The sequence below is a fragment of the Aethalodelphis obliquidens genome, unplaced genomic scaffold (assembly GCF_003676395.1).
Source record: "Aethalodelphis obliquidens isolate GAN/ISIS:26980383/991018 unplaced genomic scaffold, ASM367639v1 scaffold2, whole genome shotgun sequence".
Taxonomy (NCBI): domain Eukaryota; kingdom Metazoa; phylum Chordata; class Mammalia; order Artiodactyla; family Delphinidae; genus Aethalodelphis; species Aethalodelphis obliquidens.
Window position 1 is genome coordinate 38,144,873 of NW_020837946.1, and position 27,933 is coordinate 38,172,805.

The 27,933-nt window shown below is 38.4% G+C and overlaps 1 protein-coding gene across 1 annotated transcript in view; it reads right to left on the bottom strand.

The window, feature by feature from the left end:
* Positions 1-620: 620 nt before the first annotated feature.
* Positions 621-27,933, bottom strand: part of CCDC150 (coiled-coil domain containing 150) — a 93,101-nt gene continuing 65,788 nt past the window's right edge. Inside the window, 13 exon segments of the mRNA XM_027125292.1 lie at positions 621-970; positions 1,255-1,365; positions 10,073-10,159; positions 10,882-11,043; positions 11,136-11,204; positions 11,640-11,834; positions 15,147-15,273; positions 16,183-16,352; positions 17,167-17,260; positions 18,312-18,481; positions 19,379-19,507; positions 24,515-24,550; positions 24,552-24,620. Of these exon segments, the coding sequence (XP_026981093.1) occupies positions 854-970; positions 1,255-1,365; positions 10,073-10,159; positions 10,882-11,043; positions 11,136-11,204; positions 11,640-11,834; positions 15,147-15,273; positions 16,183-16,352; positions 17,167-17,260; positions 18,312-18,481; positions 19,379-19,507; positions 24,515-24,550; positions 24,552-24,620 (1,536 nt within the window). The 3' untranslated portion in view covers positions 621-853.

Sequence of the window (27,933 nt, forward strand, 5' to 3'; positions counted from 1 at the left end):
GAAGTCCCCAGCTGTGTTTTTTTTTATATTAGATATTGAGTGGTGGGCTCATCAACCTCTGAGAGTCTTATATTTGATATTCTAATTTTATAATTGCTCACTTGATTTAGGTCCTAATACTATTACCAGCAGCTACCATTACTTGAGCATCAATTAAGCCAGATATTATGCCAGCTGTTTACATACTTTAAATCTGGATTACTTAATCTGAAATGAGAAGATAAAGCTGAATTTATTGCTTACTATAGTAAGGGAGAACTACATTGGTCAGGCATAATCTCCTGGAACAGAGTTGAATAAACTTCTTTGTAAATGTCCAAGGAAGCTGCAAATACAACCTCTGAGATATCTTATATACAAATAGAGATATGGTCTTATAAAAGGTGTGCTAGTAATTACCCAGCATAGAAGGGTGTATGTTTACTAGACAGTGGGAGAGTTTTTACTACTTTTCAGGTGATCGTATTTCCAGGGATTATCTACTAGATGTTAGACTAGGACATTTCACTGAAATAAAGTATCATATCATTTAGTTGCCAAATCATCCAGTACCTCATTAAATGCTTTTTGATAAAATTTACTTAAAACAATAGCCAAGTATCATGCAACAGCATCTCCTATCATACAACACATTAATATAAATTTATTGGGGGGAAAGGGACAAAAAAGATGGGGTGGTTCTATATTGATATCAAAGAGTTCATAAAAGGATAAACTCAGGTCCAAAATCTTCAGTCCACATCAAAGACTTCATGTTCTGATGACGTTGGAAACAGCCCAGCCCTAGTTGCTGGGCTCAGGGAATCAGGGTGATGTAGCTGTTCTAAGTGAAGAAGCTCCTCTGTCAAGGACATCACTTTCTCTTTAGTTCAGAATGACACTTCTTGGGCACAAGTCTAAGATTCTGTTTATTCTCCCATCGATGTAGAGCAGACTGATTGGATACGCCGTTGTGCCTTTTATCTTGGTCCTGTTGGAAAGAACACACACCCCAAAACTGTTAGAAACTAACTGCAGAGCTGAGGACCTATTTTGTCTTTATGGATGTCATTTTTCAAGATAGGTGGTTCTAAACTAGACAGCTTGGGAGAGGTAGAACTTTTAAGAAAGAAATTCAGTTCATTGGTTTTCCAAACAGTAGTTAAAAGAAATCTACAGATTAGTGGAGAGTAGCTGGATGAAGAGAGAACTTGTGTAATTAGAAATCTGAGTAGGAACAAATCCAGAATTGCTTAAGACAGCCGAATATTCCACCTTTTCCCGCCACCTGTCTTCCCTCTGCAACCGGTTTTTGGTCAGCTCAAGTTGTAGGCCATCGAGTCTGCAGTTAAACCAGCGCTGAGCTTCTTCCAGGTTAGCTGTTATCTGCACATACAAATGTTCTCATTAAAATTTACAACAAAGGAACACTTAATCTTTTTGTGTATTAGTTCAAGAGACTCTTTTTTTTTTCCGGTACGCGGGCCTCTCACTGTTGTGGCCTCTCCTGTTGCGGAGCACAGGCTCCGGACACGCAGGCTCAGTGGCCATGGCTCACGGGCCTAGCCGCTCCGCAGCGTGTGGGATATTCCCAGACTGGGGCACGAACCCGTGTCCCCTGCATTGGCAGGCGGATTCTCAACCACTGCACCACCAGGGAAGCCCAAGACTTTTTCTTTTTACACTGTATAATTTAAAAGCTTTATTTCCCCCCACAATTAGCAAATGGGCTTCATATTAGTTAAACTGGAAGTTTTCTTCCTATGGTTGCCAGTTCAAGAGACTTTACTTAGATATTAAAAGACTCAAATTCTAACTGCATAGTCTTTGCAACCTGTTTGCATAATACACATCCTCCTATAGATGAGAGAATAATTTCTGAATATGGAGTTAAACAATGAATGCAAACCTGATTTTCATGCATTTGTTAATATTTCCTGGATGTGAACTGAGATGAGAGGGCTTGGGAGAAAGTTACGATAGGAGTGAAAGTACAAGATGGCATTGAAAATTCATGTGGTAGTTCAAACCACACTTTGAGTTCTGTTCTCTAAGACTAAACACTTCTCCAAAGTCCCTGAACTGTAAAGCCTAGATTTTCCTGCTGTGCTTTATAAAGGTAATACAATGAATTAGTAAAAACACTGGACCAGCTTAGTGTAAATGGTATTTTTTATTTCCTTTATCAAAATATTTTATACTTTAGCTCCTAAGCACAAATTTCCAAACGATCTGTTAGACTTGAAAACAGTCCCTCTAATAGTCTGCCTTTGAAGATGATCTAGAATCAGTATTCATTTACTTGACAGATGTTTATTGAGAGCCTATATGTGCCTGGCACCTTTCTATGTATTTGGGATATTTTGTTATTTTGAAGGTAGAGCCAACAGGTTTTTATTATATATAAAGGTTGCTTCAAAATAGCTGTAGAACATATCCTCTAGAATAAAAAGTAAAATGACTGGTTTTCCCCCTTTGATTATTTATGTTTCATGGACAGCATTTTCACGTTTTGACTCTGAGGTCTCAGAGACTACTGTATTTCTCTCTTGCTTGGGAGAAGGCAAGTTCGATGAGAGCAGGGGCTTTGTCTGGCTTATTCACTCTGTATCTCCATCACCTAACACGGCACCAGCCATATAATAGGTCCTTTATAAATTTGTGCTACTATGTACTTGTCCCATATTAACCAGGTCACAGTGTGGGTACAAAATAGTGAGATAAGAAAACAGAGCTCTGCTTGTCATTTAACTTTTAGAAAGCTACAAAGCTAAAGTATTTTCCAGGTCTGTTTGTGCATCCTGACGACAGACACACTCCCATCCACCCCCAAACCAAACCCCACTTTTCTCTTTATCAGAAGTTGAGGGAAAGATGCTTGAAATGACATTCATTGTACATCATGTCTCCTCTTGTATGGCGAATGAGAATGGAGCCAACATTTATTGAAACTTACTCCAAGCCATCTATCAGAGTAACAGTGGTAGGTAATAACTTCCTGACTACTATAGAAGTGGTAACTGATGAGTTACAGAAAGTAAATGTAACTTCCTTAAGGGCCCAGTAAGTGTCATTGTTGGCAAACTCACAAGAGAGGAGTCCATATTCCTTTTAATTAATTATTTTTTAAAAACATCTTTATTGGAGTATACTTGCTTTACAATGGTGTGTTAGGTTCTGATTTATAACAAAGTGAATCAGTTATACATATACATATGTTCCCATATCTCTTCCCTCTTGCGTCTCCCTCCCTCCCACCCTCCCTATCCCACCCCTCTAGGTGGTCACAGGGCACTGAGCTGATCTCCCTGTGCTATGTGGCCGCTTCCCACTAGCTATCTGTTTCACATTCGGTAGTGTATATATGTCCATGCCACTCTCTCACTTCGTCCCAGCTTACCCTTCCCCCTCCCTGTATCCTCAAGTCCATTATCTAGTAGGTCTGTGTCTTTATTCCCGTCTTGCCCCTAGGTTCTTCATGACCTTTTTTTTTTTATAGATTCCATATGTATGTGTTAGCATACGGTATTTGATTTTCTCTTTCTGACTTCACTCTGTATGACAGACTCTAGATCCATCCACCTCACTACAAATAACTCAATTTTGTTCCTTTTTATGTCTGAGCAATATTCCATTGTATATATGTGCCACATCTTCTTTATCCATTCATCTGTCGATGGACACTTAGGTTGCTTCCATGTCCTGGCTATTGTATATAGAGCTGCAATGAACATTGTGGTACATGACTCTTTTTGAATTATGGTTTTCTCAGGGTATATGCCCAGTAGTGGGATTGCTGGGTCGTATGGTAGTTCTATTTTTGGTTTTTTAAGGAACCTCCATACTGTTCTCTATAGTGGCTGTATCAGTTTACATTCCCAACAACAGTGCAAGAGGGTCCCCTTTTCTCCACACCCTCTCCAGCATTTATTGTTTGTAGATTTTTTGATGATGGCCATTCAGACTGGTGTGAGGTGATACCTCATTGTAGTTTTGATTTACATTTCTCTAACGATTAGTGATGGTGAGCATCTTTTCATGTGTTTGTTGGCCATCTGTATCTTCTTTGGAGAAATGTCTCTTTAGGTCTTCTGCCGATTTTTGGATTGGGTTTTATGTTTTTTTGATATTGAGCTGCATAAGCTGCTTGTAAATTTTGGAGATTAATCCTTTGTGAGTTGCTTCATTTGCAAATATTTTCTCCCATTCTGAGGGTTGTCTTTTCATCTTGTTTATGGTTTCCTTTGCTGTGCAAAAGCTTTTAAGTTTCATTAGGTCCCATTGGTTTCTTTTTGTTTTTATTTCCATTTCTCTAGGAGGTGGGTCAAAAAGGATCTTGCTGTGATTTATGTTATAGAGTATCCTCTAAGAGTTTGATAGTGTCTGGCCTTACATTTAGGTCTTTAATCCATTTTGAGTTTATTTTTGTGTATGGTGTTAGGGAATGTTCTAATTTCATTCTTTTACATGTAGCTGTCCAGTTTTCCCAGCACCACTTATCGAAGAGGCTGTCTTTTATCCATTGTATATTCTTGCCTCCTTTATCGAAGATAAGGTGACCATATGTGAGTGGATTTATCTCTGGGCTTCCTATCCTGTTCCATTGATCTATATTTCTGTTTTTGTGCCAGTACCATACTGTCTTGATAACTGTAGCTTTGTAGTATAGTCTGAGGTCTGGGAGCCTGATTCCTCCAGCTCCGTCTTTCCTTCTCAAGATTGCTTTGGCTATTTGGGGTCTTTTGTGTTTCCATACAAATTGTGAAATTTGTAAGTTGCTTTGGGTAGTATAGTCATATTCACAAATGTTGATTCTTCCAATCCAAGAACATGGATCTGTTTGTATCATCTTTAACTTTCATCAGTGTCTTATAGTTTTCTGCATACAGGTCTTTTGTCTCCTTAGGTAGGTTTCTTCCTAGGTATTTTATTCTTTTCGTTGCAATGGTAAATGGGAGTGTTTCCTTAATTTCACTTTCAGATTTTTCATCATTAGTGTATAGGCATGCAAGAGATTTATGTGCATTAATTTTGTATCCTGCTACTCTACCAAATTCATTGATTAGCTCTAGTAGTTTTCTGGTAGCATCTTTAGGATTCTCTATGTATAATATCATGTCATCTGCAAACAGTGACACTTTTACTTCTTTTTTTCTGATTTACATTCCCTTTATTTCCTTTTCTTCTCTGACTGCTGTGGCTAAAACTTACAAAACTATGCTGAATAACAGTGGTAAGAGTGGGCAACCTTGTCTTGTTCCTGATCTTAGAGGAAATGGTTTCAGTTTTTCACCATCGAGGACGATATGCCTACTTTCTGGAGAGTTTTTATCATAAATTGGTGTTGAATTTTGTCGAAAGCTTTCTCTGCATCTATTGAGATGGTCATATGGTTTTTCTCCTTCAATTTGTTAATATGGTGTATCACATTGATTGATTGATTTGCATATATTGAAGAATCCTTGCATTCCTGGAATAAACCCCACTTGATCATGGTGTATGATCCTTTTAATGTGCTGCTGGATTCTGTTAGTATTTAGTTGAGGATTTTTGCATCTATGTTCATCAGCGATATTGGCCTGTAGTTTTCTTTCTTTGTGACATCTTTGGCTTTGGTATCAGGGTGATGGTGGCCTCGTAGAATGAGTTTGGGCGTGTTCCTCCCTCTGCTATATTTTGGAAGAGTTTGAGAAGGACAGGTGTTAGCTCTTCTCTAGATGTTTGATAGAATTCACCTGTGAATCCATCTGGTCCTGGCCTTTTGTTTGTTGGAAGATTTTTAATCATGGTTTCACTTTCAGTGCTTGTGATTGGACTGTTCATATTTCTATTTCTTCCTGGTTCAGTCTCCGAAGGTTGTGCATTTCTAAGAATTTGTCCATTTCTTCCAGGTTGTCCATTTTATTGGCATAGAGTTGCTTGTAGTAATCTCTCATGATCCTTTGTATTTCTGCAGTGTCAGTTGTTACTTCTCCTTTTTCATTTCTAGTTCTATTGATTTGCGTCTTCTCCCTGTTTTTCATGATGAGTCCGGCTAATGGTTTATCAATTTTGTTTACCTTCTCAAAGAACCACCTTTTAGTTTTATTGATCTTTGCTATTGTTTCCTTCATTGCTTTTTCATTTATTTCTGATCTTTATGATTTCTTTCCTTCTGCTAACTTTGGGGTTATTTTGTTCTTCCTTCTCTAATTGCTTTAGGTGTAAGGTTAGGTTGTGTATTTGAGATGTTTCTTGTTTCTTGAGGTAGGATTGTATTGCTATAAACTTCCCTCTTAGAACTGCTTCTGCTGCATCCCATAGGTTTTGGGTCATCATTTTTTGTCATTTGTTTCTAGGTATTTTTTGATTTCCTCTTTGATTTCTTCAGTGATCTCTTGGTTATTTAGCTGTGTATTGTTTAGCCTCCATGTATTTGTATTTCCTACAGATTTTTTCCTGTAGTTAATTGATATCTAGTCTCATAGCATTTTGGTCAGAACAGATGCTTCATACAATTTCAATTTTCTTAAATTTACTGAGGCTTGACTTGTGACCCAAGATATGATCTATTCTGAGTGTTCCACGAGCACTTGAGAAGAAAGTGTATTCTGTTGTTTTTGGATGGAATGTCCTATAAATATCAATTAAGTCCCTCTTGTTTAATATATCATTTGAAGCTTGTGTTTCCTTATTTCTTTCCAGTTTGGATGATCTGTCCATTGGTGAGAGTGGGGTGTTAAAGTCCCCTACTGTGACTTTGCTGCTGTTGATTTCCCCTTTTATGGCTGTTAGCATTTGCCTTATGTTTTGCGGTGCTCCTATGTTGGGTGCATAAATATTTACAATTGTTATATCTTCTTCTTGGATCAATCCCTTGATCATTATGTAGTGTCCTTCTTTGTCTCTTGTAATAGTCTTGATTTTAAAGTCTATTTTGTCTGCTATGAGAATTGCTCCTCCAGCTTTCTTTTGATATCCATTTGCATGGAATATCTTTTTCCATCCTCTCACTTTCAGTCTGTATGTGTCCCTAGGTCTGAAGTGGGTCTCTTGTAGACAGCATATATATGGGTATTGTCTTTGTATCCATTCAGCCAGTGTCTGTCTTTTGGTTGGCGCATTTAATCCATTTGCATTTAAGGTAATTATTGATATGTATGTTCCTATTACCATTTTCTTAATTGTTTTGGGTTTGTTTTTGTAGGTCTTTTCCTTCTCCTCTTGTGTTTCCTGCCTACAGCAGTTCCTTTAGCATTTGTTGTAAAGCTGGTTTGGTGGTGCTGAATTCTCTTCGCTTTTGCTTGTCTGTTAAAATTTTAATTTCTCTGTTGAATCTGAATGAGATCCTTGCTGCATAGAGTAATATTGTTTGTGGGTTTTTCCCTTTCACCACGTTAATTATGTTCTGCACTCCCTTCTGCATTGCAGAGTTTCTGCTGAAAAATCAGCTCTTAACCTTATGGGGATTCCCTTCTATGTTATTTGTTGCTTTTCCTTTGCTGCATTTAATATTTTTTCCTTGTATTTAATTTTTGATAGTTTGATTAATGTGTCTCGGTGTGTTTCTCTTTGGGTTTATCCTGTGTGGTACTCTCTGTGCTTCCTGGACTTGATTGACTATTTCATTTCCCATGTTAGGGAAGTTTTCAACTATAATCTCTTCAAATATTTTCTGAGTCCCTTTCTTTTCCTCTTCTTTCTCTGGGACCCCTATATTTCGAATGTTTGTGTGTTTAATGTTGTCCCAGAGGTCTCTGAGACTGCCCTCAATTCTTTTCATTCTTTTTTCTTTATTCTGCTCCCTGGCAGTTATTTCCACCATCTTATCTTCCAGCTCACTTATCCGTTCTTTTGCCTCAGTTATTCTGCTACTGATTTCTTCTAGAGTATTTTTAATTTCAGTAACCTTCTAGATCCTTGTTAAATGTTTCTTGTAATTTCTCCATTCTGTTTCTGAGATTTTGGATCATCTTTACTATCATTACTCTGAATTCTTTTTCAGGTGGCTTGCCTATTTCATCTTCACTTATTTGTCTTGTAGGTTTTTACCTTGTTCCTTCGTCTGTAACATTTTTTGTTGTTGTTTCTTTTTTTTTTTTTGATGGGTGGTGCTGTATTCCTATCTTACTGGTTGTTTGGCCTGAGACATCCAGCACTGGAGTTTGCAGGCAGTTGGATAGAGCCAGGTCTTGGTGCAGAGATGAGGACCTCCAGGATGCCTCACTCCCATTAATATTCCCTGGGGTTTGAGTTTCTCTGTTAGTCCAGCAGACTTGGAGCTCCCACTACAGGAGTTTGGGCCTGACCTCTGTCCTGGGAACCTAGATCTTGCAAGCTTTGTAGCATTGTAAAAAAGAAAAAGGAAAAAAAGGAGCAGAGCAGAGCAGCACAGTATCAAAGAATAAAAAAGAAATAAAATTAGAAAGATAAATATATTAGGAAATATAAAACTATAATTGAAACAATTGCAACAAGGTAAAATAAAACTACAACAGAAAAAAGAAAAAAAAAGCGGGGAGGGTACAAGCCAAAAGGAGAGAACAACAAAGTATAAAGAATAAAATAAAATTAGAAAAATAAGATTAGGAAATGTAAAAATATAAGAGAATCAACAATGAGTCAACAAGGTAAAACAGAACCCCAATCTAAGAGGAAAAAAGAAGGAAAAAAAGCCTTGGCTACGGGGTGGGGTTTAGGTAGGGGTGGAACTTAAGCAGGGGCAGGGTTTAAGGTGGGGCAGGACCTAGGCTCAGGAGCCCCATAGCAGGAAAAGGCCCTGGGGGTGGGGCCTAGGTGGGGTGATGTTCAAGTGTGGGGCAGGGCCTCTGCTTAGGACCTGGGTGGAAGGAAAGGAGGGCCTCTGGAGTGTGGAGTTCTGGAGTGTGGAGGTAAGGCCCTGAGTGAGGGTGTGTGGGTGGGGTTTAGGCCCAGTGCCTTGGAGGGGGTCTCAGAGGGGGTCTCTGAGTGTCGAGGTGAGGCCCTGGGTGGGGGTGTAGGGGCAGGGCTTGGGCTCTGCACAGTAGGAGGGAGGCTCCAAGGATTGGGCCCAGGAGCCCAACAGGGAAAGTGCTGGCCCTGTTTCCTTCCATTCCTCTGTGCCCTCCCCCACTGTCTCCTCCAGGGTCTCCCCCTTTGCTGCTGGACCCCTACCGTGGGTGGGTCCCACTGGGTGTAGGAACTTCTCCCCTCCCCCAGCCACCCCTCAGGAGTGCTGGTCCCACAGGTCCAGCCTTTACTTTTGCTCCCCCTCTTCCCTCCCACTCCCTCAGGACCCGCACAGCTGGAGGGGGCCTCAGTGGGCAGAGGGTCAGGCCTGGGATCTCAGCAGGTTCCCAGGGGCCCAACTGGGCAGGGGAAACCTGGCCCTGCTCCCTTTTGATCCTCTGCCCTCCCAGTGGTCCCCAAATTTCTCCCTTCAGGCATGGAATCCCTTCCCTTCCCCCAGCCGCCTCTCGGGTGCCAGTCCCATCCCACCTCTGCTTCTCCTTCACTCCCCCCCACGCCCCATGTCCTACCTGGTCTCTGGGGGTTCCTCCCATCCCCTTAGGTGTCAGTGGTCCCCCACTGGTGCCTGTTAGGTGCCCTAGTTGTGAGGAGACGCGAATTCTGCATCCTCCTAGTACACCATCTTCACTCCGCCCCCTCCATATTCCTTTCAATATACCATTCTGACAGTCATATTATGATGTAATTTAATGGCTACAAAAGGGATAAACTGGCAGCAATGTCACTGTGATACCTTTAGCTTAAGAATCTCTTCTTTTTTGAATTTTATTGTACAGCAGGTTCTTATTGGTTATCTATTTTATACATATTAGTGTATATATGTCAATCCCAATTCCAGGGATTTCTGGAATTTCAGGGACTTGGACTACCAAGTTAATATTTGTCAATATCAATCAATATTTTAGCATTCTATGATGTCTCATCAAGACAGAATCTTAATCTAAAACTATTCTTTATAACAGAAGCTATACTGAGCAAGGTATTGGTTCTTGCCTTTTGCACTCCTGACAACTATGTTACTGAAGGATATTACACTGACTTGTGTTTCAGGGCCATCGTGTCTGAGGAAGCTTGTCTAAGTCTTCATGTTCGTGGGTCTGCTCACCTGTTCTGATTCCACACTAGCTTCTTTCAGTTTATTCTCTGTTGCCTCTTTACATTTCTTCAGATGTCTAATAGTTTCTTCCAATTCCTGAAAATGTGATACAAAGACTTTTTACAAACTCCCAATGTACTATATATGGAAGAAAAAGCTTCAATATTGTAGTAAATGAGCAACCAAATTATGAAAGTATGATGGGGTACTTTCTAACTCCAGGTGCTACCAGACTATAAGATAAAAACTATTATTTTCAGTTTAACCTACGGTATACATTTGTGTATATGATTACGGATTTTGATTTACAGATTCTCCTGAGAAAAGGTGATTAACATCTCTTTCCAGAACTGGGGAATACTTTTCATAGCAGACAATCTCTGTTGGAAAGCAAGAGCTTGATGGTCTCTTGAAGTCCCTTTTCCGTAATAAAGTGTGCTTTTCATTAGGTTGGGAGTAGATAAAAGTCCTGTAACGGCAACAGATGCATCTGAGCTACGGGGAAGAACCAAGGGGTGTAAAGTTCCTGAAACACTATTAAGTTCAGAAGTCTTACTTAGTAACTAGTACTTTGCATATGTGAGCTTTAGCCGTTCTTTAAAAATGAGTATCATTTTTATTAAGTTGAACATGAAGACGAGGTACCACAGTCAGAGCTCCAGGCTTCATTCCTAGATATGATTCTAAGGACTTAGCTAAGATGAACGACTTGTAAGCTTGTCTTCTACACAGCCTAGAAAAGCCAGGTGCCCCCATGCTGGGTTTTGCACATGGCCTTTGCTGGTAATCTTTGAGATGAATCTTAGGAACCCTTTTACCTGGCACCGACGCTCCAGCTCCCGCCTCCTCTTCCACTCTGCCTCGAGTCGCAGCTCTTGCTGTTTATTCCGAGCTGACAGATCATATTGGCTCTTGGCCAACAGCTGCATCTCCTTCTGTAGGTTAGTCATTTCAGATACAAATTTCTGGATACTCAGTGACTGGTAGGGCACAAAGAGGGAGACGGTTGGTGAACCTGTCCAAGTTTAGGATTTCATGTGAATGGTAAACAGAGTGTGTGGAAATCATCTACCTGTTCGTAGTTTTTTTTCTGATATTGATCCTTAATTATCTCCATTTGCCTCAATTCTGTTTCTATTTGCTGAAAGTAAATGTGGAAATAACATAGAAAGATGATTAGTGGAAAAACTGGCTTGCTCTTTTTGCCTATAGGCTAACAGAAAGAATCCCACATGAGATCCACAGTTACCAGTTCCTGCTCTCCTTCCCATCCAGCCCCCTGACCCCGAAAGAGCAAAGTCTTGTACAATCACTGTGGAAGAGACAGCCGGGGAGCTAGAACGTGACACTGGCAGCTAATGAGAAACCAAACACTGATGCAGCAGTATCTCTGCAGGAAAAGTCTCCCCCCACCTCCCCCCAGGCAATCTGCCCACTTCCCAGGTGTAGCTGTAATTCCCAGAGAACCCATGGTGGTGGTAGTGCTCTGAAACCATCTTCCCCAGACACCACTGCCTGCCTGGATCCTCATCAGATACTAAGGAGGTAAGAGGAGAGTTAGGGTTTCTCATACAACCTTCATCCTCTCTGTATTCTGAGCATTATTCGTCTTAGCTGACAAGTGGAGCTTAATTTGGGCCTTTTGACTCTTTATTTTGTCCTTGCTGCTGTTCAGTGTCTTTTCCAACTCTGTAAGTTTCTGCCGCAGCTCTCGGTTGGTCCGGGATACCTCCACTGATCTGAAGTTGGCTTCATCAAGGGCTTTCTTCAGCTGTGGGATACAAAGGGAAAATTAGAACGTTTTAACCTTGCATTCAGTAAGAGAAGCTTATGTTTAGCTGTGTCCCTATATTTTGTTCTCTTTGGACCTTTCTTTTAAAAAGGAGGTTAAGTGATGGGACTTCCCTGGTGGTCCAGTGGCTAAGACTCTGTGCTCCCAATGCAGGGGGGCCGGGTTTGATCCCTGGTCAGGGAACTAGATCCTGTGTGCCACAACTAAAGATCCTGTGTGCTGCAACTAAGACCTGGCGCAGCCAAATAAATAGATATTTTAAAAAGGAGGGTAAGTGAGGCAATAATAAGTAGATTTGTGGAGAAACACTCTCAGTGATTTTCATAATTTTTAACACTAAAGAACACAATTTTTCTTAGAACAGATAATGTAAATGTATGTTCATCATTTGCTTTGTAAGAGCATGGCTTTGGAATCAGACAGAAGTTAAAATCTCAGCTTCACCACACACTAGTCAAGTAATTTCCGATAATTAACTTCCCTAAGCCCCAGGTTCATCATTGGAAAAGTATGTGAATAGCCTACTTCATAGGATTCATGTAACAGTTAAACAAGATGAGGCAGAGAAGGAATATAGAGCCTGGCACACACTAATTGCTCAGTGCTCATTGCTATGCTTTAAAGGTTTTGTTTTGTGTTTTTTTTTAAAAAGTTTAACTGCGTCTCTTTCAGTCATTTGCGACCTCATGTATGGAGAAGTGGAAATAAATTATATGGCAGTTTATGTAAATACACCTATCAGTTATTCACTATCCTTGCATGTATTTTTATAACATTGCTTTTTTTCTATTGAGGTATAGTTGATTTACGATATTATATTAGTTTTAGGTGTATGACATAGTGATTAAAAATTCTTATAGATTCTACTCCAGTTATTATAAAATACTGGCTATATTCCCTGTGCTGTACAATATATCCTTGTAGCTTATTTACATAGTTTATAGTTCTTATGAATATTGCTTTTTGTTTAGAAATTTTAATAAACTTGTCTAGTGGAAAAATAACATAGTGATTACTATTAAAAACAAGACAACAGGCCCACAATGAAGTCACTTATGCTAAGCCTTATGTCACCAAACTGAGACTTAATTACAGTTTTGGCTCTTCCAGAAAAGGACTCTTAAACCAGTCAATCAGGAATCGCCCGATCAGCATTAGTTGAGTAATCTGCCTGACAGACCCCTGCCACCCCTTAAAGGAAGTAACTCTGCTACTAGTAACTAATCTACTTTTTTGCCTAGTTAACTTCCTTGTTCCTGCTCCCCTCTGCCTATAAAAGTCTTTCATTTTATACAACTCCTCAGAGCACCTTTCTATTGCAATTGATTGCATACTGCCTGATTCAAATTGATTTTTGTTCAAATAAACTCTTAATTTTATTCTTCTTCAATTTATCTTTTAACATTACTTAAATCATTTTACAGAGTTCCCCCTCCTCCTCATATGCCCTTAAATGAGTACCACTTGATTTTTAGGAAGAAGAGACGGCAGCTGAGAAGGGAGAAGATAGGAGGAGGGTGGTATTCTCTGTGGCTGGTAAGTATTTAACTCATGTCAAAGAAAAAAGTCAAAATTATTTGTTACCTTTTCTTTTATACTAGCTCATTCTCTCAGATCCTAACCTCACACTACAGTGTTAGTCTTTTATTATCACCCAACTAAATTTCTGTTAGATATTCCACCATTACCTCAATCACAGCTTTGTCAAAACTGGGTAAGCCCTAAAAACTAACCCTCAAAACCACCCTGGAAAGCAGTTGTGATGATTTCCATTTTGACTGAGGAAACAGATTCAGAAGTGAAGTCATCTGCACAGATAGTAAATTTACACATTGCTAATAAGAGGCAGAGCTGGGAGTCTTAAACAGTGCACCCTGAGCCCACCCCTGCCACTAACTGCTCAAGACATCACACTCATACTGTTCCTTGGTCTCTCCTGCACAAGTTCACCGTCTTTACTGATCCCTGTTAAAAGGATTTAAACTTTTAAGTATTCTGAACAACTCTCTCTGAATAAAGGTACTTTTAATTTCAGTGCCCATTTTTGTTTCCCACAGAAATTATTTTTATTATATTTTTTAACACTTATATACAGTGCTTTTTCAATTTACAAAGCACCATGTAAATAGTTGAATCTGATTTTGTGACTGTGCACTGTCAAGTGCAATTGCTAACTGCGCTAAATTTGGCAAAATACAGACCGGCCACCCCAAACAAGTCTTGGAATTATTTTAATTACTCCCTCCCCTTTGCTTATGATACATTTAGTGTCTGATTTTTCTATTAATTAAAATGGATTTTTGATTTGATTGTTCTCTTTTTCAACAGAAACACTTTGCTTGGCTCTAATCATCTGAAGCCCAAAGTAACTGCTCTAGTTCCCTTGAGCCTCCATGTTTCCAGTTTCTCTTCATTCTTACCTACTCTCCACTGCTAATAGACTAACCTACCTAAAATTGTGCTCACAGCCTTCTCAGAAACCTACAGTGCTCTACTTTTACCTAATACTTTCCATCCAACATTCTGGTAGTCAAGGCCGTCTACCAGCTGGTCTCATCTAAGCTAACCCCTTTTTCTCAGAAATTTCCTAAAGTCTCTGCTCTGATCAAGAGAGGCAAATCCTTTTTCTTTGCTCACATGTCCTATTTGTTTTTGTAACTAAGCTTTGTTCATCCTCTTACATAGAGAGTGTCACAGCCCTGTCAGCTCTGCCAGTCTCAACTCTGTATAATTTCACAAGCTTCCCTTCTTCTTCGATCACCCAACCAGCCTAAAACAAACTTTCCCTTACTTCTGAATTCCTTTAAAATTGTACACAGCTTCTAGCTATCCAAGAAACATCTGATGTCTTCCTAGTTGTCTCATGTAAAGAGTGGAGATGACAATTAAATAAGGGGTCATTTAGCACAGACCACATCTTCTGCTGTTTTTACTTGTGCCTCTCAGGAGGAGGTAGGTGCATGATGGATGCTAGTTAAGTGAATTGAGGAGACAGGTGACTTGCCATCTGTCTAGCAGATGGCGGTCTCCTCCTTCCTCTTTCCCACTCAGTTATTATTCTCCAGTGGGAAGGCTGTCATCAAGGCATTCCTTCATTGGGCAGATAACTGTATATCAGAAACTTTTTGTGTGTTAATTTTACAAACAGCATAGAGATGTAGCTGGCTTGCTGGAGACAGGGGGATTAGAAGAGCCAAAGAACAACTGTAGCCATTCTGGGAAATCCTGTAGCTGGTTCTCCTCTTCAAAGGCATTCACCTAGAGGGAGACTTTTGTCACTTGCCTCCATACCTCAGTCACTTCCCGTTGTGCTGCTTTCTTTGCAGTTTCTCTCTCAATTTGAAACTGCTTTCTTAGAGCATCTATGCGTTCAGCATGCAGTTCTGCTTCTATTTTGGATTCTTCACTCATCTGTTCTCTGTTTTGAAAAAGAGAGATGATAAATCACCTTTAGAAAACATCTTAGTAGATGTCATTTACCAATGAGAAGTAGATAAGTCACCAGGTAGAAATCACTGATCTGGAACTCATTAACAGAAGAAGAAATAAGCATTTACCTACAGCATTAAAATACAAAAAGTCATTCAATAGAAAGAGATCCACCCAAAAGGGTGAAACACATACTCTTGTTTTAACCAATACTGAGTAGTCCTGAGCCAGCAACATTTCACCAGAATATAAAATTTGTACAGATTACAAATATGAAAAATGCCCTCTTTGCTTTAGCTGATACTTGCCTGGTGTATCAGTATGTTCACTGCATGAAAGGACTAAAGATCCACGTGCACAATGCACTTCCCTTGGGTATAAACTTTCATGGGATGTTATTAATATCTAAATCCTATTTGCCTAGATAAAGTTTAACAAAAAACTTCAGTGGCTTGACCTGAACTTGATGGGTTTGACCTAACTAAGGACAAAATTGAAAACAATGAATGGTTTAGCAGCTGCTTAAATGGAATTATCCCACTCCTGGAGGTGTTATTCCCATCCATGCTTCTGTTTCTCCTTTTCCAGATCATACTTTTAAAGGACACATAAGCTTCTGATAGAAAAGGTTTGGCAGAAACATGTAAGTGTCCCTTCCAACTTGGTTTAAACCTTCATGTACGGAAGAAGACCGACAGTAGATGAGGGAAGAGCTGAAAAGGAGCGTACCCCAGCCAGCTAATATCTGCTCTGCTCAACTATGCCTGCTTCCTTCACATGGCTCTGCTGGGAGTACTAGCTCAAAAGGGAAAAAGGCTTTAACTGGTTTATGTGAATTAGCCAAGCTTACTCTCCCAGAGGCTCTTCCCTAATTTCACTGCGACTGTACTGCCCTTACTTGAAGGTTTCCAAAGTCTGTCGCTCAAGTTCTTTGCTTTCCAGTTTCTCTTGAACGTGATCAAGCTTTGTTTGCAGATGATGATTTGTCTGGAGAGCTTGCTCCAGGCTCATAGCCAGTGTCCTGTTGTCTTCTCTAGCTACATCTAGAGCTTTTTGTAGAGGCTCCATCTGAAAGAGAGAAGAATGATTGTTTTCGATTTCACAAGATTGTTTTTAATTCCACTGTAACAGACACAAGAAGTCCATAACACTGTATATTCACTCTTTAAACTTTGAAACAATAATTGTTTGGAACCAGAACCAAAGACTCCAGATGCCTAGAATATATATGTGAGAACTTATTACAGACAGTCCTTAGGAGACTCTTAGAAGGTGATAGGAAGGGTATGCTCCACTGGTCACTAGAGAGTTTTGGAAAATAGAGCCAACTTATTTATCCTAATTTCTAAAGTTTTAAACCAGTTAAACTCCTCCCTTCCTGATCCTATGACCCTCTGGTCTCACTGCCTAGAGAGATAAGAACTGGCAACTGTTCCTTGTATATCCTTCTAGAAAAAGCTTTTTATAGGAACTATCTCTATTTTATATGTGTGCATACGTGTAGATACATATTCATGTGTGTACACACCTATAAACACATGTGAGTATGCCTCCTTATTTAGTGGGATCATTCTAGCTACTTCTGACTAAAGTTATGTTGTTTTCTAAGCCCTTTAACTTCACTTATGCATTAATACATGAAAAGAATGCAGACCACATAAGACAAAGAGAGTTAGGCATAATTATGGTCCTGGTTTGCCAATAAATGGTTCACTGTAAGATCGCAGACCCATTTCCCATTTGGAAATATGTCACTGTTCAAAACTCAGACTTGAATGGAAAGGAAATTTACCCGATTGTTTTACTCCGTTTTTCCAAAATAGCAATATCCCAATAAAATAAAAAATATCAACATTATCATCTATAAAAACCTGGCTTCTACCTCACTGTTGTGCTGGGCCTCCACGACAAGGACTCTGGCCTGCCACTGGTCCGCTTCTGCTTCCAGCTTCTGTACCCGCTGTTGATGTAGAGCCCTGTAAATGAAGGGCACAGGGAGAGTGACCATAGAGAAGTACCATCTGGGAATGATACCACTGGGAGTTACAGGACACCTTCCAGGAAGCCCAAATGGCGTATGTAGTGGGCTACAGATGCTCCGAATATCTGAGAGTTGGCAGGTGACAATTAGTAGCCTCAGCTTCAGGTTAAGAAACTAATTTTCGTATGGATTAAAAACTTGTCCCGTTTATGATTCAACTTGGCTTTATATATTAAACTATCAGTACATGTTGATGACTAACTTATGGGCTGGTAACTTTATACTATATATATTACTAGTACAAAAATATATCACCTCTATGTGGACTGGCTTGCTGTTGAGATTTCTGCTTTTTACCTAGAATTTTATTGTGAATAGTAAACTATTTTTAATACCATCCCCTTGACTTTTTTTAAGTTCAGAGGTAATACAGATTCATAATATGTAAAAAAACAAGCACAATGAAGAATATAAAACTCACTTGTTCTCCCATAACATAGAGGCAATATGCACCACTAAGGTATTACAATATGTCTTAGAGGTCTGATTAAACCCAAACCAATTGTTCATTAACCTAAAAGGGAAACTTTTATGTAATTTTTGAAACATTCAAAGGAGTTCACTTATAAAACATGGCTAAAAGTAGTTCTCAGAATGATTCATCTAAAATAAATAGGATACTAATAAATGGATAATTAATTCAAACAGAAGTAGACACTTGGCTTTAATCTTGACAATTACCGTTCTGTAGACCCAAGGGCAGGTATAAATGGTGTAGAAAACAGCAAGGATGAAACAGCATATATCACATGAATTTCTAGAATACATACTTATTTACATCACTACAAAATATGAGAATTTTTGGATATCATTTTTATTTATAATTCCAGATTTTCCTGAATTTGCTAGTTCTTTAAATACCATTTTACTACTTTATTTTCACAAGAGAATCAATATAAAGTGACTGTTTCTTGACTGCACTCTGTTCTTTACTACAAGGCAGCAGAAAAATACAAGTACAAAGACAGAAAAATAATCTCTGGTACCTTTCTTTCTTGAGGCCTGCAATCTCTGAATCCCTCTGCCCAAGCTCTGTTTGCACTTTTTCCAGAGCGCCTTGCATCTTACTGTAAGAAGCCAACACATTCTCCAACATGATTGTAACTTTGCAGTTGTCTTCTTTAGCTTCTGCCAGTTGTCGCTGAAAGTTTCCCACCTAATAGAAAATGAAATAAGACAAAGATATTTGATCCTTTCTGGTTATTCTTCTGCTGAGTCCCATGACTTCTAGAAGAGTATGGAAACCAGGTCTGGTAGAATGCTAAGAGGAATAATTAAAGTATATTTTATATTTATTTTGTTTCTTAAGTTATTCTGACTTTGAGAAAGAGAAAACTAGACCCTAGATCATATGGATCCTATGAAGAACTCTGCAGTGCATCCTAACTATTGTCATGTCCAGCACATATATTAACTAGAGACATAAGGACCAACAGCTTCTTGGGTGTAGAGGGGGTCCCAGACTGGCCTGCGCTAGCCCTCCTCAGCTATCTTACCATGGAGTCAGAAGAAAATAACACATTTGAAGTCCATCAGAATTATCTGAGGAAAAAGGACCATAAGAGAAAGTGGAAGCTGCTGAAGAATGATGTGACTCACAGCCCTCTTCAGAGGGGCAAAATCTGGCACCTGCTGTCAAGAAGTTTGGGATGTTACCCCTCTTCCCACTAAGTACACACACGATTAAGCAGAAAGCATTTGGTAATTTGACTTAATATAAAATCTTAACAGTGTTATATCACATTAATAGAACATAAGTAGGTGGTTATTAATACCAAGGTCAGATGTGTTTCAACAGAAAAAAATAGGACTTTTGATTATTTTAAGACAGGAAGAAAAAAAAAAAACCATTGGGAGTTAAATCATGTATTTTTAAGGGAAATATTTTAGAGCTCTTCTAAAGTTATCCTTTTTTAGGAAAAAAAAAATCCTCCTCTGATCAATCCTCTTTCTTTTTTACTAAAGGTAACAAGAAAAGAAAGAATATGGCTCATGAAAGATTTCAGAAGTGCTTCATTTCAGTAACAGACTTCAGAAAGGATTGATGTCTTGCCTTCTTGTTCCCCCTGTCCTCCAAAGCTTCGAGGTCACCTTTCAACTTCTGAGTCTCTTTCAGGGCTGCAGCACGAACCTTCACAACTCGTGAGAGCTCCCCTTCATTCTTTTCAAGAATGGATTTCACCTTAGTAGAAAAAAAGAAATGATAAATGATTCTCCCAAAGCACAATCAATCAGCAATTAGAATAAGACAGCAATTTAGAAGCCAAATTTAAAATGTTTAATTAAATATGCTTATATATTATTGTAAATAAAAACTAGCTTTAGTAGCTGTTTTTCCCCTTAAAACTACAAAGCAAAAAAAAAATCTGTTAATAAACATGGGCAAATCTCTAATATATGTCAATCTCTATGAAAGCACAGAATGAAGGTAAGGGAGATAAGACAATGATGCTAAGATGAAAAACGGGGGAGAAACTGATTATCACAGAATTTGAAAATACAATATAAATTAATATCATAAAAGCAAAGGTGAAGAAGCACTAAATAGTGTCAAGAAAATAGTGTTACAGAAGTGTTCTAAATAGTGTCCTAATCCTAATTAGAAGTATTAGAATTTTACATCTCTGAAATACTTTTAGTATATCTACAGTTATTTCAGATGATCATACTATTCTAAATACTACTCTTTTAAAAAATACTTTATCTTGAAATACAGACTCACAGGAGGTTACAAAATTAGTGCAGAGTCCCCATGCACTCTTTTCCCTGCTTCTAATGATGACATCTTATATTGCAGTTCAACATTAAAACCAGGAAACTGACTTTAATGAGATTAACTAGACTACAAAACTTACAATTTTCACCATTTTTTTAAATCTGCATTCATCTGTGTATGCACACATGCACACAGCTCTATGTAATCTGATCCCATGCACATATTCCTGTGATCACGACAATCAAGATACAGAACTGCTCCACTGCCGCAAAGAACTCACTTGTGCTACTTTCTCTGTGTTCACACCCTCCCCCAAACTCATCCCATGTCCCCTGGCAACCACTAATTTGTTCTCTATCGCTACTGTTTTTGTCATTTCAAGAATGTTATTTTAAACATTTAAAAATAATTAATTTCAGTATAATACATTCATATTTTTTAAAACAGCCTTACTGAGATATAGTTGACAGACAATAAGCTATGTATATTTAAAGTGTACAATTTTGATATATGTATAAACCATAATTATGATAATGAACACTTCCATTATCCCAAAAGTTCCCTTATGCCTTTTTGTAATTTCCCCCACTTCTATCTCTCCCTGTTCCTACACATCCACCCAAGGCTACCACTGACCTGTTTTCTGTCACAATCAATTCACTTTTATTTCCTAGAATTTTATATAATGAAATATTTTATGTACTCATTTTTGAATGATTTTTCACTCAGCACAGTTATTTTGAGATTCACTCAATCTTCTTTATGTTGCTGAATAGTGTTCTGCTGAACACTTGAGTTGTTCCAGTTTTAAGCTATTACAAGTAGAGCTGCTCTGGGCAGTTGTATACAGATCTTTGTGTAGACAGACGCTTTCATTTATCTTTGGTAAATGCATAGGAGTGGAACGGCTGGGTTGTACGGTAGTAATATGTATCACTTTTAAAGAAACTACCAAACTATTTTCCAGAGTGGCTGAGTGATTTTACATTCCCTTCAGCAATGTATGAGAGTTCCTCCACATCTTCACTAACACTTGGGGTAATCAGTTTTTCAATTTTAGACATTCTAATAGTGTGTGGTAGTATCTCACTGCAGTTTCAATTTGCATTTCCCTAATAACTGATGTTTAACATCTTTTCAAGTGCTTATTTATCATCCATATATCTTTTTTGGTGAAACGTGTGTTCAAATACTTTGCGCCTTTTTCTTTTTTTTTCGGATTGTCTTTCCTTCTTAGTGAGTTTTGAGAGTTTTTAATAAACTGTGGAGACAAGACCTTTATCAGATATGTGATTTGCAAATGTTTTTCCCCCAGCCTGTAGCTTTTCTCTTCATTTTCTTAACAATGTCTTTGAAGAGCATACGTTGTCAATGTTACATTTTTTCCTTTATGGATCATGCTTTTGATGTCAAATCTAAGAAATCTTTGTGTAATCCAAGATCACAGTGGTTTCATCCTATGTTTCAGAAGTTTTACAGTTTTAGGTTTTACCTTTAGGGCTTTCATTCATTTTGAGTTAATTTTTGTATATGGTAAGAGGTATGGATCAAAGGTATTTTGTTTTTTTGTTTTTGCATATGATACCCAATTGCCTTAGCACATTTGATGAAAAGACCATCCTTTCTCTACTTTTGCTTCTGTTGAAAATAAAGTGTTCATAAAATTATTCTCGATGGGTAGCACATTCACATTACTCTTAAGGTGCAAAAGGATAAAGTGAAAAATCTCCCAGCCACCCAGTTTCCTTCCTCGAAAATAATGTTGCCAATTTATTACGATTCATTTTAGAGAGACTCTATTCAAAAGTGAATACATATGTATACTTCATCGCCCCAATCCTTCTGCACACAAATATTAAAATACTCTGTATACTCTTCTGAGCCTTGACTGTTTTAACCTAATAATAGATATGTTATGATTAAGATAAATATATCTTCAAACAGTATTCCAAACTATGGGTATACCATGGTTTATTTAGCCAGCCTCTTACTGATGGAATTTTGGTTGTTTCTAGTCTTTTGCTAATAACAAACAATACTTCAGAAAGTACCTTGTAAACATGTCTTATGTATAAGCTAGTGTATCTGTAGGAAAAAATACAACTGTGGGCGTAAAGTGATAAACAAAGCCAAATTGCCCTCCACAGGAAAAGGGCACTCCAAACAGCAGCAAAGAGAACGCCTTTCACCCACATCTTCCTCAATATTATACTTCCTTATAACTTTTAACCTGTAACATTAAAAATAATTTCTTCTATAAGGATTCAAGAATAGTACAAAATATGCTAACTTATAAGGTTTTGAAAACCTATTGGATTTTGTTCTAGAAAAGTACATTAGGAAGAATATAGTTTTTATAATTTTACCAGTGTTTATAAAATATTTATAAATATGAAAAGGCCACTAGCAAAAGTGCTTACAAAAAGGGTCTAAATAGTAGTTAACTCTAGAAGACAATCTATAGTACTTTCTATTTTTAAATATCAAACGAAGATGGATGCTCTAGTAAGTTTTCTTTGGAAAGTATTTTCCAATGTTCAAGTTCTCAGGGCTTCTATTTATGTATTTCTACTTTAAAATCAGGCTTTACCCATTTTACTATAAATGTTAAGACTATTAGCATTAATTTTTAAAGTGAAAATCAGAGTAAAAATCTCAATGGTTACTCTTAAGCCAAATATGACATTTCTGTGTCCAAAACAAAACTTAAGTGTGCAATAGCCAGAAGGACGGTTTTGATCTACATCATCAGTTTTTCCTGTTTGTGAAGAAGTTCTTTCCTTGTTGTTACTCACACCTCCAAATGTTATCTTTCTATATGTTACTACTTTTCTTCATTGTTGTATAAATCTGAAATTTCCTTATGATTTAATTTGTGGCCTTCACTTACCGAATCCCGGTAAAGAAAATTTGGTGACTCATCATTTAATGGTCTTGAGGCAAGAATGTCTATTTTACCTTCCAGTCTTCCCTCCATGGTTTTAATGGCATTCAAAAGAGTCTTTAGAGAGATCCTAGAGTCTCCGATCTCCTGAGAAGACCTCACAGAAGTCAGGGTAGGTGCAAAGGTCACGTGGCGTGTAGGGTTTGGCCTAACACTGGGCAAACCAGCTGATGAAGTTCGTTCCTTTACATTGTTGACATAGGGCCTATAGCTTTCAAGGAATTTTGAAGATGCAGGCCTCTCTGGAGACTTCCTTCTTCTTGGAGGCATCACCAATTTAAAAAGACAAAATCAACTAAACCTAGAATTATTTTTCAGTGAGTGCCCCCTTTACTATGAGAAACAACACAACGTTCTAAATGAAGCTGGGATGGAAAATATACTTAAAAATGTGTTCGTTTGCTTTCAGAATGAAGAAAATACTAGTGTAAAGTATGTCCTAGTGAAGAAACAAAGCGTATCTAATGAGGTCCCCTTTACCAGTAGAGTCAGATTGTTAGAACCCTAGCAGCCTTCCATTTGAAGACACATTCTAGTTGCTTGGTTACCAAGGATATACATACACAAACATTATAGTTAAAGAAGTTACACATGCTTACAGTGTTAAAAATAAATAATGTGATAAATTTGTAAATCATTGAAATGAATCACTTTCTTTTAGTAACATATTCCTGGATTATTTTCTTCACTAAATGTTTTACATATCTTCTTTGTCTAATTTTCTCTGTTCATATGTTAAATTGTTATGTGACCTATGAACGGTTTTCAGTCTCAATAGCCACCATGCTAACAAGTAAGCACCTTCACTACTAATACCTCTTTCAAGTGCGCTATTGCAGGTATATCTTGTTGGCAATGAGTTCTGCGTTTGCCTGTAATTAAAAACCCAAAGAGGGCTTCCCTGGTGGCACAGTGGTTGAGAGTCCGCCTGCTGATGCAGGGGACACGGGTTCGTGCCCCAGTCCGGGAGGATCCCGCGTGCTGCGGAGTGGCTGGGCCCATGAGCCATGGCCGCTGGGCCTGCACGTCTGGAGCCTGTGCTCCGCAACGGGAGAGGCCACAACAGTGAGAGGCCCGCGTACTGCAAAAAAAAACCCCAAAACCCAAAGATACTTGGTTCCTCACGTCTGCCGAAAGTTTTAAGGCTCAAATTAAAAAACCACTTCCTCTATGATAGAGATTCTCGATGCTTTCATCATGATGATGTTCCCTATGCATGCTCACAATACAATCTATTTTGTTTCTGAAAGGCATAACCTTCTATTCTATAATAAAGTCTGCTGAGTACATTCCTAATCTTAGCAAGTTGAGTGTCCCAATACTGCTTCAGGCATCTTTATGAATTCTTCTGTGGTTGAGTGGAACCTTGTACATCAAGGGTGTTTAAAAATGTTTTTGATAAATTGAGTCAAGTGAGAGAATATTCATCTTTCTGGGATCATATGGTGAGGTGGGGAGAAAGGCACCAATTTCTTAAAAGCTAATTAAAACAACATAGAAGCAATCTGTTTTATAGCTATTAATCACACCTGAGCATATTTGCCCTCTAGTGCCTTACTGAACTTGCCGTAGATGGTCGTTCTGTGAACTGGTTTCAGTAAAAGAATGTAGTTGTTCTAGCTGCTTAACTTTTATCTAGAGAAAAAAACAGAAGAATAAAAAAACAAGTCTCATTAATGAAATATATATATATATACTCCAAAACAAAAAAGAAAGATGTCACAAGTTATGCAAAAAAAAAAAAAAATCACAGAAAATCCTTAAAACTTGTAAAAAGCAATCCTAAGTTTTTCTAATGATGCTGTTTCGTTTTTGTTTTTGTTTTTGCGGTACGCGGGCCTCTCACTGTTGTGGCCTCTCCCGTTGCGGAGCACAGGCTCCGGATGCGCAGGCTCAGTGGCCATGGCTCACGGGCCCAGCCGCTCCGCGGCATGCAGGATCTTCCCAGACCGGGGCACGAACTCGTGTCCCCTGCATCGGCAGGCGGACTCTCAACCACTGCACCACCAGGGAAGCCCTCTAATGATGCTATTTCAACTAAAATAGCTATTTCAACAAATAAAAGTAGGCTATAGCCCTATACATGTACTGAGATAATTCATTTGGTTTATAGCATTTATGGAAGCTCCAAATTAACATGACTCATGAATATAACAGTGAGACGTTGTGGGTAAAATATCTCAATTTTAAAGGAACTGTGGTATCTAGTATTCAAAACCCTTTCTGAGTACGGATAATTAGAATTGTCAATATGTAAGGAGACAAGAGTCTTGTGTTCACCCACAGAGAATTACGAAAGTTGAATTAACAGAGTTCTTATAGGCTGAATTATATTTGAAAACTAACTCATAAAGCTGGCTACTCACATCTTTCACTTTAAAGAAAAGATGATTTGGGGGAATAAAATCATTAATATTTACTCACAAATCTCCAAATTGTGTATATTTCTACATTTTCTTCCTCTTATTCCCAACCCTCTCAATACAAATCAACAGTTAACATTACTGAGCCTATCTCTGAATCAGAAAAAATTTCATCCAAAATTTTTAATTTAAATAAACTTTTTCCTCTCTCAGTATCTTTTCTTGTTTCCCACCTCTGAAGGGCAAACTCCTCTTGGTTGTAGCCACTGATTGTTTTCAAGAACTGTTAAAACTTGAGTGCTAATACTTAGTTTTTTTTAGAAAGGCTACATGAAAACACATTTTGTCTCAGGAAATCTCTCTTGTTCCATCAGAAGAATCCTTCTTTTTCTCATCTTTGCCTCTTTCTGGTGCTCTTTTCCACAGTGTACAGTATAAAACATGTTCCATGGCTCCCCCTTAAGTGTATTCACTTAAGGTTCAGAATTAGAATGGCTGCCTCTAAAGGGAGGTATTGATGCAACACTTATTCTCATTTTAAACGTAAGCAGGGCTTCCCTGGTGGCGCAGTGGTTGAGAGTCCGCCTGCCGATGCAGGGGACGCGGGTTCGTGCCCTGGTCCGGGAGGATCCCACATGCCGTGGAGCGGCTGGGCCCATGAGCCATGGCCGCTGAGCCTGCGTGTCCAGAGCCTGTGCTCTGCAACAGGAGAGGCCACAACAGTGAGAGGCCCGCGTACCGCAAAAAAAACAAGAACAAAACCAAAATAAACGTAAGCAAACTGCTGTTAACCTTAGAACTCAGCGGAAAATACTGATGAACACTCAAGAATTTTAGATTTGCCTCTCTTCAAACAAAACACAGGATATCCTTATTCCACAGTATTTCTCAGGTAATTTACGCTACCCCCAGCCTCAGAGTACTCAATAAAATGCCCTGAAACTTGTCAGATGGCATGTTCTCATCTATGAAGCACTTTAATTTTTATACTGGGTTTATTTTTTGGAAGGATTTCTAATTCAGGACACTGAAATGGGGAAGAACACAAAAGCAAATAAATCCTGCTGCCCTCAGAGATCTGATGTTTCTGTGTCATTAAAATCCAAGTAGTTTCCATAGCTAGCTTACCAGGCAGTCTCGGGAAATACCAGTATTTCGGTCAAGGTCATATCCTCCTATTGTTTCAAATTATCTAAATATATATAGATACATATTTTTAAAAATTGAGGTATAGTTGATTTATAATATTATGTAAGTTTCAACTGTACAACATAGTGATTCACAATTTTTAAAGATTATACTCCATTTATAGTTATTATAAAATATTGGCTATATTCCATGTGATGTACAATATATCCTTGTAGCTTATTTTATACACAGTGGTCTGTACTTCTTAATCTCCTACCCTAATATTGCCCCTTACATATATTTTCTAATATAAAATATAACACTATAGAAACTGTGAGACACCTAAGAAATGGATGAAAAGGAACTTATTTTTATGTGTTTTATAATTCAAGTATTCTAAATTAATGCTATTAATAAATTTCCTAGGTTTTTTTCTTCTTCGATACATATAAGTTGGAAATAAAGTAGGACAAGCCTACAACGTTACCCCAAAGTTTGAAATGAGCTACAGAGTTGAAACAACCTAAACTGCCAGAGTTATGTATTTTGACTAGAAGTATGAAAATACATTCATAAAACTGATAATTTCAGCACAGCACCCTTAATAATATTCATATAATTCCATGAAGCAATTCAAACCAAAGAAGTACAACAACAAACAACATTGATGAATCTCTCAATTATAATGCTGGGTGAAAGAAACAAGACACACAAAAAGTATATACTGTATTATTATACAAAGTTCAAAAATTAATCTGGGGTATTAGAAGTCAGGATGATGGATAGTAACATCATGGGGGATGGTGACTGAAAAAGGCTATGAAATGGGCTCTGGGTGCTGGGAATATTCTGTGTGCTGGTCACATGGTTACCTCTACTTTGTGAAAATCCATTAACTGTACCCTGTGTACTTTTCTGTATAATATGTTATAGCTCAATAAAAATTTACTAAAACAAAACAAACAAAACCTTTAAATAATCTCTAAATTAAGGTCACAAATGCAGCTGCTCCTAAGGGGCTAGGTAGCTAACATAATATTTGAATCCAGTTGGTATAAGAGTGATGAGGCCAGTGGTAGATTAAAGTGAACATAAAGCACTAACTAACATGTTTAAAGACAAGAAAAAGGTGTTGGGCTTCCCTGGTGGTGCAGTGGTTAAGAATCCTCCTGCCAATTCAGGGGACATGGGTTCGATCCCTGGTCCAGGAAGATCCCCTATGCTGCGGAGCAACTAAGCCTGTGCGCCACAACTACTGAGCCTGTGCTCTAGAACCCGCGAGCCACAACTACTGAAGCCCGCGGGCCTAGAGCCCGTGCTCCGCAACAAGAGAAGCCACCGCAATGAGAAGCCCACGCACTGCAATGAAGAGTAGCCTCAGCTCACCGCAACTAGAGACAGCCTGCATGCAGCCAAGAAGACCCAATGCAGCCAAAAATAAACAAATAAATAAAATA